Source organism: Salmo trutta, chromosome 16 (genome assembly GCF_901001165.1).
Source record: "Salmo trutta chromosome 16, fSalTru1.1, whole genome shotgun sequence".
Classification (NCBI taxonomy): domain Eukaryota; kingdom Metazoa; phylum Chordata; class Actinopteri; order Salmoniformes; family Salmonidae; genus Salmo; species Salmo trutta.
The window spans coordinates 36,398,376-36,413,375 of NC_042972.1; the positions used below are offsets into that span (position 1 = coordinate 36,398,376).

The 15,000-nt window shown below is 49.4% G+C and overlaps 1 protein-coding gene across 5 annotated transcripts in view; it reads right to left on the reverse strand.

Annotated features, from left to right (window-relative positions):
* Positions 1-15,000, reverse strand: part of foxp4 (forkhead box P4) — a 68,095-nt gene that overhangs the window by 36,880 nt on the left and 16,215 nt on the right. For 3 of the 5 annotated variants that reach the window (XM_029694197.1, XM_029694198.1, XM_029694196.1), the window contains exons 4-7: positions 14,981-15,000; positions 13,288-13,386; positions 11,667-11,765; positions 1,153-1,240 (exon numbers count right to left, since the gene is read on the reverse strand). The exon at positions 14,981-15,000 is cut by the window's right edge and continues 197 nt beyond it. In XM_029694197.1, the coding sequence (XP_029550057.1) occupies positions 1,153-1,240; positions 11,667-11,765; positions 13,288-13,386; positions 14,981-15,000 (306 nt within the window). The remainder of the gene's footprint in view (positions 1-1,152; positions 1,241-11,666; positions 11,766-13,287; positions 13,387-14,980) is intronic. The other 2 variants (XM_029694200.1, XM_029694199.1) reach the window with 1 other exon arrangement.

A 15,000-nucleotide genomic window follows, 5' to 3' on the forward strand; every position in this document is an offset into this window, starting at 1 on the left:
ACAGGATGGTGTGTGAGAGACAGAGGCCTGGAGAAGCTGGCTGAATGAGGCCAGCACTAGGCTGTGTGCGTAGTAGTATGGCAGCATTGAGTGAATGTGTGTAAGATGTGTGTGTATGTATGTACTATAACAGGGCAGTAGTGGGGTAGGTGACATGGCAGGGGAAAGGGGAGAGGACGGGAGGCCTGATGTGATGTGACACTGCCTGTCTCTCTGTCACTTTGTGTTGCCCAGCGGTGGCTTCAGGCTTGGGGCTCAATGCCGTTTACCAGGGGGACCAGGGCCACAGCTAACCTGAACCCCAGCTCCAACACCCTGGGTTCGCCACTATGCTGTTTGGGGGTTCTTGTGGGGTGTTTGGCTGCATCATCTTGATGTCGACCCCTCTTCCTCCTCCTCCTTCCACCCAGTAGAAAGGGACTGGACTGGGAGGTTTATAATTGGAGCCTGTGATGCCAGTAGAAAGGGACTGGACTGGGAGGTTTATAATTGGAGGCTGTGATGCCAGCAGAAAGGGACTGGACTAGGAGGTTTATAATTGGAGCCTGTGATGCCAGTAGAAAGGGACTGGACTGGGAGGTTTATAATTGGAGCCTGTGATGCCAGTAGAAAGGGACTGGACTAGGAGGTTTATAATTGGAGCCTGTGATGCCAGTAGAAAGGGACTGGACTAGGAGGTTTATAATTGGAGCCTGTGATGCCAGTAGAAAGGGACTGGACTGGGAGGTTTATAATTGGAGCCTGTGATGCCAGTAGAAAGGGACTGGACTGGGAGGTTTATAATTGGAGCCTGTGATGCCAGTAGAAAGGGACTGGACTGGGAGGTTTATAATTGGAGCCTGTGATGCCAGTAGAAAGGGACTGGACTGGGAGGTTTATAATTGGAGCCTGTGATGCCAGTAGAAAGGGACTGGACTGGGAGGTTTATAATTGGAGCCTGTGATGCCAGTAGAAAGGGACTGGACTGGGAGGTTTATAATTGGAGCCTGTGATGCCAGTAGAAAGGGACTGGACTAGGAGGTTTATAATTGGAGCCTGTGATGCCAGCTTTCCTCTTTAAATTACAAGCTCCAGTGCTTTCACTAAACCCCCAGCCTGGCTCAGACAAGTACAGACACCGAGAATGACTGTGTGTGTGTGTGTTTGTCCCACCTGTATCTCCAGCTGTTGGACCACCTGCATCTGCACCCTGCACTGGGCTGTACTGCGGTCATCCAGAGCATGCTCATTGTTCAGATGCCTGAGAAAGGAGGAAAGGAAGTGACAGGAAGGGGGAGAGATAGAGGAAAGGGTAGAGATAGAGGAAGGGGGAGAGATAGATGAAGGAGAAGAGATGGGGGAGAGATAGAGGAAAAGGGAGAGATAGAGGAAGGAGAAGAGATAGAGGAAGGGGAGAGATAGAGGAAGGAGAAGAGATAGAGGAAGGGGTAGAGATAGAGGAAGGAGAAGAGATAGGGGGAGAGATAGAGGAAGGGGAGAGATAGATGAAGGAGAAGAGATAGGGGAGAGATAGAGGGAGAGATAGAGGAAGGAGAAGAGATAGAGGAAGGGTAGAGATAGAGGAAGGAGAAGAGATAGAGGAAGGAGAAGAGATAGATGAAGGAGAAGAGATAGATGGAGAGGAAGGGGAGAGATAGAGGAAGGGGTAGCGATAGAGGAAGGGGAGAGATAGAGGAAGGAGAAGAGATAGAGGAAGGGGAGAGATAGAGGAAAGAGAAGAGATAGAGGGAGAGGAAGGGGGAGAGGGAGGAAGAGAGATAGAGGAAGGAGAAGAGATAGAGGGAGAGGAAGGGGTAGAGATAGAGGGAGAGGAAGGGGTAGAGATAGAGGAAAGAGAAGAGATAGAGGGAGAGGAAGGGGAGAGATAGAGGAAGGAGAAGAGATAGAGGAAGGGGTAGAGATAGAGGAAGGAGAAGAGATAGAGGAAGGGGAGAGATAGAGGAAGGAGAAGAGATAGAGGAAGGGGAGAGATAGAGGAAAGAGAAGAGATAGAGGGAGAGGAAGGAAGGAAGAGAGATAGAGGAAGGAGAAGAGATAGAGGAAGGGGAGAGATAGAGGAAAGAGAAGAGATAGAGGGAGAGGAAGGGGTAGAGATAGAGGAAGGAGAAGAGATAGAGGGAGAGGAAGGAAGAGAGATAGAGGAAGGAGAAGAGATAGAGGAAGGGGTAGAGATAGAGGAAGGGGTAGAGATAGAGGGAGAGATAGAGGGAGAGATAGAGGGAGAGGAAGGGGAGAGATAGAGGAAAGAGAAGAGATAGAGGGAGAGGAAGGGGAGAGATAGAGGAAGGAGAAGAGATAGAGGAAGGAGAAGAGATAGAGGGAGAGGAAGGGGTAGAGATAGAGGGAGAGGAAGGGGTAGAGATAGATGAAGGAGAAGAGATAGGGGGAGAGATAGAGAAAGGAAGAAAGATAGAGGAAGGAGAAGTGATAGAGGAAGTGGTAGAGATAGAGGAAGGGGGAGAGATAGAGGGAGAGGAAGGGGAGAGATAGAGGAAAGAGAAGAGATAGAGGGAGAGGAAGGGGAGAGATAGAGGAAGGAGAAGAGATAGAGGAAGGAGAAGAGATAGAGGGAGAGGAAGGGGTAGAGATAGAGGGAGAGGAAGGGGTAGAGATAGATGAAGGAGAAGAGATAGGGGGAGAGATAGAGAAAGGAAGAAAGATAGAGGAAGGAGAAGAGATAGAGGAAGTGGTAGAGATAGAGGAAGGGGGAGAGATAGAGGAAGGGGGAGAGATAGAGGGAGAGGAATACAACTGGGTTATAACCTACATGACAAGCAAAAGAACGCATATTAATCTGTAATTAACACATATTCAATGGAACACCAGACAGATGTGTCACTGTGTGTGTGTTTGTCATTCCCAGAAGACAGTAGGGAGATTGTTGTGAGTGAGTGTGAATGCTTGCAGCAGACACATAAGCTCCAGTTTGTGTGATTCCGGCCAATGGTGACTTCATTTAAATAAATATTCACATTTATGCGACTGCAGATATTTGTTTATTTTCCTGTTTAGAGCTTTTCAAAAGACCAGAGGGCTTTACACTCCTATCGAGACAGACACACACGGAAACACATGGAAACACATGGAAACACATGGAAACACACAACAGTGGGCTTGCACCAAACACTTCTCAGTATAAACTAGACTTCCTCCTCACAGACAAAAACCCACAACCAAGTCAAGACATGAGAGTTAACTGTTGAACTCAGTGTTAAACAAAATGACCAGTTTACACAGTGGAGGAGAGAGTGAGTAAGAGGAAGTTATGTAAAGAATAATATTATAAGTATATCATTTCCTTTTAGTGTAAAAGCTAACTGTGTGTTTGTGTGTGTGTGTCCTGCTCTTTGGGCCATAAACTCAGAGTGTATCAGAGGAACACCTGGATAATAGTTCATGTGTTATCAGAGGAACACCTGGATAATAGTTCATGTGTTGTCAGAACACCTGGATAATAGTTCATGTGTTATCAGAACACCTGGATAATAGTTCATGTGTTATCAGAGGAACACCTGGATAATAGTTCATGTGTTGTCAGAACACCTGGATAATAGTTCATGTGTTATCAGAGGAACACCTGGATAATAGTTCATGTGTTGTCAGAACACCTGGATAATAGTTCATGTGTTATCAGAACACCTGGATAATAGTTCATGTGTTATCAGAACACCTGGATAATAGTTCATGTGTTATCAGAACACCTGGATAATAGTTCATGTGTTGTCAGAACACCTGGATAATAGTTCATGTGTTATCAGAACACCTGGATAATAGTTCATGTGTTATCAGAACACCTGGATAATAGTTTATGTGTTATCAGAACACCTGGATAATAGTTCATGTGTTATCAGAACACCTGGATAATAGTTCATGTGTTGTCAGAACACCTGGATAATAGTTCATGTGTTATCAGAACACCTGGATAATAGTTCATGTGTTATCAGAACACCTGGATAATAGTTCATGTGTTATCAGAACACCTGGATAATAGTTCATGTGTTATCAGAACACCTGGATAATAGTTCATGTGTTATCACAGGAACAGAGAGAGGATCTACTCTCTGATTTACACTTCTGCCCCCCTGAAATGTGTGTGTCTGAATGGTGGCACTGTTTGTTTCCTCTGGTGTGGGAGGATCCAGGACCTTCTGATCTTCTCCCTCCCTCCCTCCCTCCCTCCCTCCCTCCCTCCCTCCCTCCCTCCCTACCCCCTTTTTCCCCCTCCCTCCCTCCCTACCCCCTCCCTACATCTTTACCCCTTCCCTCCTTCCCTCCCTCCCCCCTCTTTCCCCCTCCACTCCTCATTCCCACCCTCCCTCCCTCCCCCTTTGTTCCTCCCTACCCCCACTTTCCCCCTCCCTTCCTCATTCCCACCCTCCCTCCCTACCCCCTCTTTCCCCCTCCCTCCTTCCATCCCTCCATCTCTCTCCCCCTCCCTCCCTCCCTCATTCTCTCCCTCCCTCCCTCCATCTCTCCCCCCCTCCCTCCCTGACAACTCTGAGACGTGTGTGTGTGGCGTTTAGAGAATCATGACCCAGTGTGTGCGTGTTTAAGAGAACGGGGAGTTGGGCAATATCAGAAGGAAAGAAGAAATGAAACAATAACAATGATGTCATGGCATAGCTAATCCCAGCATAGATAGACGGCTCAAGTGCATGATAATATTAACAAAAACATGATCTCACCCTTTTCCCTCCACTCCCCCTCTCTCCTCCACTCCCTAACTCTCCTCTCCTCTCCTCCCCCTCTCTCCTCTCCTCAACTCCCTAACTCTCTACTCCTCCACTCTCTAACTCTCTACTCCTCTACTCCTCCACTCCCCAACTCTCTACTCCTCCACTCCCCAACTCTCTATTCCTCCACTCCCTAACTCTCTACTCCTCCACTCCCCCTTTCTCCTCTCCTCCACTCCCTAACTCTCTACTCCTCCACTCCCCAACTCTCTATTCCTCCACTCCCTAACTCTCTACTCCTCCACTCCCCCTTTCTCCTCTCCTCCACTCCCTAACTCTCTACTCCTCCACTCCCTAACTCTCTACTCCTCCACTCCCTAACTCTCTACTCCTCCACTCCCTAACTCTCTACTCCTCCACTCCCTAACTCTCTACTCCTCCACTCCCCAACTCTCTACTCCTCCACTCCCCAACTCTCTACTCCTCCACTCCCCAACTCTCTACTCCTCCACTCCCCAACTCTCTACTCCTCTACTCCTCCACTCCCCAACTCTCTACTCCTCTACTCCCTAACTCTCTACTCCTCCACCCCCTAACTCTCTACTCCTCCACTCCCCAACTCTCTACTCCTCCACTCCCCAACTCTCTACTCCTCCACTCCCTAACTCTCTACTCCTCCACTCCCTAACTCTCTACTCCTCCACTCCCTAACTCTCTACTCCTCCACTCCCTAAGTCTCTACTCCTCCACTCCCTAACTCTCTACTCCTCCACTCCCCAACTCTCTACTCCTCCACTCCCTAACTCTCTACTCCTCCACTCCCTAACTCTCTACTCCTCTACTCCCTAACTCTCTACTCCTCCACTCCCTAACTCTCTACTCCTCCACTCCCCAACTCTCTACTCCTCTACTCCCTAACTCTACTCCTCCACTCCCCAACTCTCTACTCCTCCACTCCCCAACTCTCTACTCCTCCACTCCCTAACTCTCTACTCCTCCACTCCCTAACTCTCTACTCCTCCACTCCCTAACGCTCTACTCCTCCACTCCCTAACTCTCTACTCCTCCACTCCCTAACTCTCTACTCCTCCACTCCCTAACTCTCTACTCCTCCACTCCCTAACTCTCTACTCCTCCACCCCCTAACTCTCTACTCCTCCACCCCCTAACTCTCTACTCCTCCACTCCCCAACTCTCTACTCCTCCACTCCCCAACTCTCTACTCCTCCACTCCCTAACTCTCTACTCCTCCACTCCCTAACTCTCTACTCCTCCACTCCCTAACTCTCCTCTACTCCCTAACTCTCTACTCCTCCACTCACCCTCTCTCCTCTCCTCCTCTCCTCCACTCCCCCTCTCTCCTCTCCTCCACTCCCCAACTCTCTACTCCTCCACCCCCTAACTCTCTACTCCTCCACTCCCTAACTCTCTACTCCTCCACTCCCCAACTCTCTACTCCTCCACCCCCTAACTCTCTACTCCTCCACTCCCTAACTCTCTACTCCTCCACTCCCTAACTCTCTACTCCTCCACTCCCCAACTCTCTACTCCTCCACTCCCTAACTCTCTACTCCTCCACTCCCTAACTCTCTACTCCTCTACTCCCTAACTCTCTACTCCTCCACTCCCTAACTCTCTACTCCTCCACTCCCCAACTCTCTACTCCTCTACTCCCTAACTCTACTCCTCCACTCCCCAACTCTCTACTCCTCCACTCCCCAACTCTCTACTCCTCCACTCCCTAACTCTCTACTCCTCCACTCCCTAACGCTCTACTCCTCCACTCCCTAACGCTCTACTCCTCCACTCCCTAACTCTCTACTCCTCCACTCCCTAACTCTCTACTCCTCCACTCCCTAACTCTCTACTCCTCCACTCCCTAACTCTACTCCTCCACCCCCTAACTCTCTACTCCTCCACCCCCTAACTCTCTACTCCTCCACTCCCCAACTCTCTACTCCTCCACTCCCCAACTCTCTACTCCTCCACTCCCCAACTCTCTACTCCTCCACTCCCTAACTCTCTACTCCTCCACTCCCTAACTCTACTCCTCCACCCCCTAACTCTCTACTCCTCCACCCCCTAACTCTCTACTCCTCCACTCCCCAACTCTCTACTCCTCCACTCCCCAACTCTCTACTCCTCCACTCCCCAACTCTCTACTCCTCCACTCCCTAACTCTCTACTCCTCCACTCCCTAACTCTCTACTCCTCCACTCCCTAACTCTCCTCTACTCCCTAACTCTCTACTCCTCCACTCACCCTCTCTCCTCTCCTCCTCTCCTCCACTCCCCCTCTCTCCTCTCCTCCACTCCCCAACTCTCTACTCCTCCACCCCCTAACTCTCTACTCCTCCACTCCCTAACTCTCTACTCCTCCACTACCTAACTCTCTACTCCTCCACTCCCTAACTCTCTACTCCTCCACTCCCTAACGCTCTACTCCTCCACTCCCTAACTCTCTACTCCTCCACTCCCTAACTCTCTACTCCTCCACCCCCTAACTCTCTACTCCTCCACTCCCTAACTCTCTACTCCTCCACTCCCTAACTCTCTACTCCTCCACCCCCTAACTCTCTACTCCTCCACTCCCTATCTCTTACTCCTCCACTCCTCCACTCCCCAACTCTCTACTCCTCCACTCCCTAACTCTCTACTCCTCCACTCCCTAACTCTCTACTCCTCCACTCCCTAACTCTCTACTCCTCCACCCCCTAACTCTCTACTCCTCCACTCCTAACTCTCTACTCCTCCACTCCCCAACTCTCTACTCCTCCACTCCCTAACTCTCTACTCCTCCACCCCTAACTCTCTACTCCTCCACTCCCTAACTCTCTACTCCTCCACTCCCTAACTCTCTACTCCTCCACCCCCTAACTCTCTACTCCTCCACTCCCCTAACTCTCTACTCCTCCACTCCCTAACTCTCTACTCCTCCACTCCCTAACTCTCTACTCCTCCACTCCCCAACTCTCTACTCCTCCACTCCCTAACTCTCTACTCCTCCACTCCCTAACTCTCTACTCCTCCACTCCCTAACTCTCTACTCCTCCACTCCCTAACTCTCTACTCCTCCACTCCCTAACTCTCTACTCCTCCACCCCCTAACTCTCTACTCCTCCACTCCCTAACTCTCTACTCCTCCACTCCCTAACGCTCTACTCCTCCACTCCCTAACTCTACTCCTCCACTCCCTAACTCTCTACTCCTCCACTCCCTAACTCTCTACTCCTCCACTCCCTAACGCTCTACTCCTCCACTCCCTAACTCTACTCCTCCACTCCCTAACTCTCTACTCCTCCACTCCCTAACTCTCTACTCCTCCACTCCCTAACTCTCTACTCCTCCACCCCCTAACTCTCTACTCCTCCACTCCCTAACTCTCTACTCCTCCACTCCCTAACTCTCTACTCCTCCACCCCCTAACTCTCTACTCCTCCACTCCCCTAACTCTCTACTCCTCCACTCCCTAACTCTCTACTCCTCCACTCCCTAACTCTCTACTCCTCCACTCCCTATCTCTCTACTCCTCCACCCCCTAACTCTCTACTCCTCCACCCCCTAACTCTCTACTCCTCCACTCCCTAACGCTCTACTCCTCCACTCCCTAACTCTCTACTCCTCCCCCCCTAACTCTCTACTCCTCCACTCCCTAACTCTCTACTCCTCCACTACCTAACTCTCTACTCCTCCACTACCTAACTCTCTACTCCTCCACTCCCCAACTCTCTACTCCTCCACTACCTAACTCTCTACTCCTCCACTACCTAACTCTCTACTCCTCCACTCCCTAACTCTCTACTCCTCCCCCCCTAACTCTCTACTCCTCCACTCCCTAACGCTCTACTCCTCCACTACCTAACTCTCTACTCCTCCACTACCTAACTCTTTTTCTCTTCACTCACACATTCTCTCTAACTTAAAACTATTTTTTCCTCTCTTTCTCTCTGTAACTCACTCTCTTCTCTCTCTACCCTCTCCCTTCTCTCTCTCTCTGTAACTCACTCTCTTCTCTCTCTACCCTCTCCCTTCTCTCTCTCTCTGTAACTCACTCTCTTCTCTCTCTACCCTCTCCCTTCTCTTTCTCTCTGTAACTCACTCTCTTCTCTCTCTACCCTCTCCCTTCTCTTTCTCTCTGTAACTCACTCTCTTCTCTCTCTACCCTCTCCCTTCTCTCTCTCCCTCCTCTCTCTCTCTGTAACTCACTCTCTTCTCTCTCTACCCTCTCCCTTCTCTCTCTCTCTGTAACTCACTCTTCTTTCTCTACCCTCTCCCCTCTCTCTCTCTCTCTCCTCTGTCTCTCCGTCTCTGTGGCTCAGTCATAAACAGTAGCAGGGTTTTTTCCGAGACTCCCGACAATGAGTCTTTGTTTACTCCTTAGCCCTCTCAGACAGAGATTCAGCCCACATTACACATTACCCTCAGCACCACTAACCACAGCCAACAGAGCACTATACCAGACAGCACTGACAGAGAGAGACGGGAGGGAGGGGAGGAGAAGTTAGTGAATGTATCTACTATGCAACAAAAAAGAGATAGAATAGGAGAGGAGAAGAGAAGAAAAGAGGTGATGGGAAGAAGATAGCGGGCGAAGAAGTGAAGGGAAGAGAGGAAAGGAGGAGAGAAAGAGAGATCACAGATCAGATGAAAGAAAAGAGCTGGAAATAGAAGAGTCTCCTATCATCTCCTCTCCTTCTGCCCAGAGCGATGACTAAGGAAGGCTGGAGGGAAGAGCATTATCTGTCACCGTTTGGTTCCTCTCTCTCCCTCCATCTGCCCTGAGGCTGTGTGAAATGAGACACCAAACAACAGCTTTCGTCTCCAAATTTTCCCAGCCTCTGGCTTTGATCTGACTGTCCGCTGCCATCATCTCACAACACACTTCTCTGTCTGTGTGTGTGTGTGTGTGTGTGTGTGTGTGTGTGTGTGTGTGTGTGTGTGTGTGTGTGTGTGTGTGTGTGTGTGTGTGTGTGTGTGCCTGGCTGTGTGTGTGTGTACCATGCCGTGTTATTACACACTATCCCTGGTGATATCAGCTCAGAGTTGATCATTAGAAAGACAGTTTCTCTCCCTTACGGGACATTGTTTTGGTTAGGCCTTGGTTAAAGGTTTGTTAGGCCTCTGTTAAAGGGTTCATAATGGGTTTGTTCGGTGTTCGTGATGTGGTAGCGGCAGGTGGACTGTCCTGAAGCTGACAGTAGCAGAGATATCAGAATCTCAGTGGATCAGACAGAGTGTATGGATGTGCCTGTGTGTATGACTCTGATCGTACATGTGACATGTTGTCTGTTGTGTCATCACTCTAACAAATAGTGAAAGTTGACTGTTTACACCAGGCTTAGATGTATCACCCTTTATTCCCACCAGCACACACACACACACACACACACACACACACACACACACACACACACACACACACACACACACACACACACACACACACACACACACACACACACACACACACACGGATCTCCCAGGCTATACCCCCTCCCTGCTCCACACACCATCTCTAAAGACTCCAAACTGGCAAACAGACAAGAAAGAGGGATTAAGAAAGGCAGAAAGAAAAGAGAGGAGGAAAGCAGAGGGGAGATGGATGGAGAGGGAGCTGCTGTTTGATGTCTTTGCTAGCGCCATGGAAACAAAGAGCTGTGATTGTAAATGAGCTAATTAAGTAAACTGCTAACGAAGCGTGGAAACAATTTGCTTGACCCTTCAGAGCAGAGAACTCTGGGAGCACAACACTAATCAGCTAGTGACGGGAGGGACACACACACTGAGTGACTTGTACTATCTTGTCAGGTGTAGCCTCAGATTCTTTGATACCTTCCCAGCTCCGTCTCACAAGGGCCTCTCACAACACACCACTTAAAACATTTAGCAGCCAATGAAACACGCAGCAGGAGCAGAGATAGAGGGACAGAGGGGAGGGATTAAGGGATGAGAGAAGGCTGAGAGAGAGAGAGCGAGAGAGTGACAGAGCTGTTGAATAATGTAAATGGTCACACAATAACAAAACGCTCTGCTCCTCCAAGGAAGCCTGATGTAACCGATAGCAACTGATTAATTATTAATAAGACGTCGGGGGAGGGGGGTGCTAAGCTGACATATGGACTTGTTTTAAGATGGTCATACTATGGATCATTTAGCTTTATGGTTTACAATTGTAGGACCCCATTAGGTATAAAAAAAAATATTTAAACAATTATTTGATAAAATATAGATTTTGGCCTTTACTACTAAAGCCCATAGACACACATTGAATAACACATTCAGAAATGGCAAAAAGGTCAGTCAAAAAATACATTATAAGAAAATATTTTGAAGAGTTTGTCCTAAATCTAGGAGATATACATATTTAAACCGTTTTTTTGGGGTAGGCACAAAACTACCTTCATACTTCCATTTGTTTTTTTAAACCGGTAACGGTTACCTTCAGACGAGTCCCGTGACACAAAACGGAGAACATCATCGTGTTCGTGAGAGTCTACCCTTTCCTTAGAGTGGTCTTAATAGTTTATAGGTCCAACCGTTCGGACGCTACAGACGTTTTCGTGAGAAGACTGATTTTCGGGAATGTCTCATGATCTGACAAACACTCCACCTTTCCATCTTTCACCGCAGATGCAGAAGTGTGACATACGGATGCAGTGGATTGAGACACATCCAATGCAACAAAAAAGCCGGATATCTCTAGCTTAAACTGACAGATGTTGGGGTGATTGTCTTGTTATGTAACTTAGATTGATGCAGCGACGCGTCAATCGGCTCCAGGGGAGTAAAAGACTCAGCGGCCGCAAGTCTGCTGGGGAGCGTGTCTGGGCTGACTGATACAGTCGTGCAGCGAGTCCTACACTAGTCACTAGAAAGTCATGCTAGAAAGAGTGAAAGTGACAATCTCTTAACAATAGGGGCCACTTCCATTATTTGTAGCATGAGCTGTGTGGAGGTGAGTCGCTGGTGAATGCGGCTTCAGGGTGTTACTCACTTGATGAACTGTCCCATGTCATCACACAGCGCCTCGCAGCCAGGCCATTTACACTCTCCATGGCCATAGAGAGGATGGGAACATGCATGCTCCTCGTGGCTGGGAGAGGGAGGGAGGGAGAGAGAGCAGGTTAGAATGATCCAAACCGGACATATTACAAATGTATAGACATCACACACTGTTGGGGAAAGCAAATGATTGAGCTCATTTCAGATGACCAAGGACAGCTGAAATGACACATCAATACCACCAAACTATGCCTCTGAGCAGCAAAAGCCCACACACAGAGCAAACATCCATTGTTACACAGTAAGACCATAGTTCCTTTAGTATCATACAGTAAGTGTGTAGTCAACGTGAAGCTAAGAGCAGAATGGTGTGTGTGTGTGTTCCTCTGTTCCAAACGTTCATCCTCACACAGCACCAGTCCTCCCTCCCTCCCTTCAGTCAGTGGGCGGGCAGACACCCAGACGGCCTGTCTGATTGGTGCGTAGTGGCGGTGGTCTCATCCCTCATACAGCGGTTGATTTGAGATGTGGCCGCAGGCTCTGTTTTGGTGAGACAGTTCTGTCTGTGTGTGTGGCTCGGAGATGCTGATTCTGGTTTGGCCGGGTCCAGGTCAGTGTGCGTGGTTCAGATGTGGTTTGGCCCAGCCTGGCCTCGTGTCTGACTCACTAATACAGGGAGCTCACAGTTTATTTACATTAAATCTACTGCCATCCAGAGACGGACGGGCTGGAACAGCAATGTGCGTATGTGTGTGTGTGGGTGGAGGCGGCTTCTCCCAGATCCACATCACAGGGTTGTCTAACACAAACCATCCCTCTCACAGATGGGACCATCCCAAAGACGAGCACACACTCTTCCCTTCCTCTCCTCCCCTATCCCCCTCTCCCTGGTCAGATACATAGCACAACCACTGCCAGTTTGTGTGTGTGTGTGTCTGTGTGTGTGTGTGTGTGTGTGCGTGTGTGCGTGTGTGTGTGTGCCTGTGTATGTGTGTGTGTGCCTGTGTGTGTGTGTGTGTGTGTGTGTGTTTGTGTGTGTGCCTGTGTGTGCCTGTGTGTGTGTGTGTGTGCCTGTGTGTGTGTGTGTGCCTGTGTGTGTGTGCCTGTGTGTGTATGTGTGTGTTTGCCTGTGTGTGTGTGCCTATGTGTGTGTGTGTGTGCCTGTGTGTGTGTGCCTGTGTGTTTGTGTGTGTGCCTGTGTGTGTGTGCCTGTGTGTTTGTGTGTGTGCCTGTGTGTGTGTGTGTGTGTGTGTGTGTGTGTGTGTGTGTGTGTGTGTGTGTGTGTGTGTGTGTGTGTGTGTGTGTTGGCTGTGGTTGACTACTCTCAGTTCAGAAGCTGCTCAGACTGCAGACATTACAAACTACTGGAAAACCACACACCCGTTCACATCAGCCATGCATTATCTGTAGCATGCTAGCCCCCTCCTTTCTCCTCCCTTCAGCCTCCTCTGCCTCCCTGTTAGCATGGGCCAGCCAAATAACACAGGAGATTAGCGCTAAGCTAGCTCTCATACTTCCCCCACACAGAGGGAGAATGTCCTCATTCTGGGCATGTAAGGTCTGTGTGTGTGTGTGTGTGTGTGTGTGTGTGTGTGTGTGTGTGTGTAACTCACTGGCTGCTGGATAGCGGGCCACCCTTGGAGTATGGCGTGAGGCGGTCATCGCCGAGGTCTGCCTTGCTGAAGGAGGAGATCCATTCAAAGAGTCTTGCTCTTAAAGCCGGAATAGAAACAGCCGTCAGGTGAATACAGACGTACCCCTAACCCCCTGAATCTCCTCTGAACACACAGGCACCTAACAAACACACACAATAATAGCACTACACACACATCACATTTCTCAGTCACGCCTTCCCCTCCATGTCATACTGTTCACCCAGACACTCATGCTAAACTGGCCCCTTGGCAGCAGGAGAGTAGTAGGCTGTGCCCTACTCCAGACAACACACAGCAAACACCACATATCAAATGAACTGAGGGCCGTTTACACTGGAGTATTACACACACCAGCCTATTGCACAGTACTTCACGCAAATACACACACACCCTACACACACATACACACAGCATGGTAATACACAGAGTGTCTTTGTCAAACCAAGGAGAGGCAGTCTAAAGACATAGTAACTATGTGTGAATTAGTTCCAGCACAGTTCATCTCCAGGGCACATGGAGGTCACATCAGTGACACTGTATCACTATCTGTCTACATTACACTCTCTCTAGCTCTATCGGAGCTGTGTGTGTGTGTCAGCCACATTTGTTTGCAATCATCTAACAATAACTTATTGAACCCATGTATGAAGTATTCCCCTGAGGTATATGCACATAGCATTACACTTATTTATATCTGTGCTCTAGCGCGGGGAGACGTTTGTAATGTACCCAACTGTACCGGTCTCTGTACCTGTCTCTGTACCTGTCTCTGTACCTGTCTCTGTACCTGTACCTGTACCTGTTTCTGTGCCTGTACCTGTCTCTGTACCTGTCTCTGTGCCTGTCTCTGTGCCTGTACCTGTCTCTGTACCTGTCTCTGTACCTGTCTCTGTACCTGTCCCTGTCTCTGTACCTGTTTCTGTTTATGTACCTGTCTCTGTACCTGTCTCTGTACCTGTCTCTGTACCTGTCTCTGTACCTGTCTCTGTACCCATCTCTGTACCTTTACCTGTCTCTGTACCTGTCTCTGTACCTGTCTCTGTACCTGTACCTGTCTCTGTACCTGTCTCTGTACCCGTCTCTGTACCTGTACCTGTCTCTGTACCTGTCTCTGTACCTGTCTCTGTACCTGTCTCTGTACCCGTCTCTGTACCTGTCTCTGTACCCGTCTCTGTACCTGTCTCTGTACCTGTCTCTGTACCTGTCTCTGTACCTGTACCTGTTTCTGTACCCGTCTCTGTACCCGTCTCTGTACCCGTTTCTGTACCTGTCTCTGTACCTGTCTCTGTACCTGTCTCTGTACCTGTCTCTGTACCTGTCTCTGTACCCGTCTCTGTACCTGTCTCTGTACCTGTCTCTGTACCTGTACCTGTTTCTGTACCTGTCTCTGTACCTGTCTCTGTACATGTCTCTGTACCCGTCTCTGTACCTGTCTCTGTACCTGTACCTGTCTCTGTACCTGTCTCTGTACGTGTCTCTGTACCTGTCTCTGTACCCGTCTCTGTACCCGTCTCTGTGCCTGTGTCTGTACCTGTCTCTGTACCCGTCTCTGTGCCTGTGTCTGTACGTGTCTCTGTACGTGTCTCTGTACGTGTCTCTGTGCCCGTCTCTGTGCCCGTCTCTGTGCCCGTCTCTGTGCCTGTCTCTGTACCTGTCTCTGTACCTGTCTCT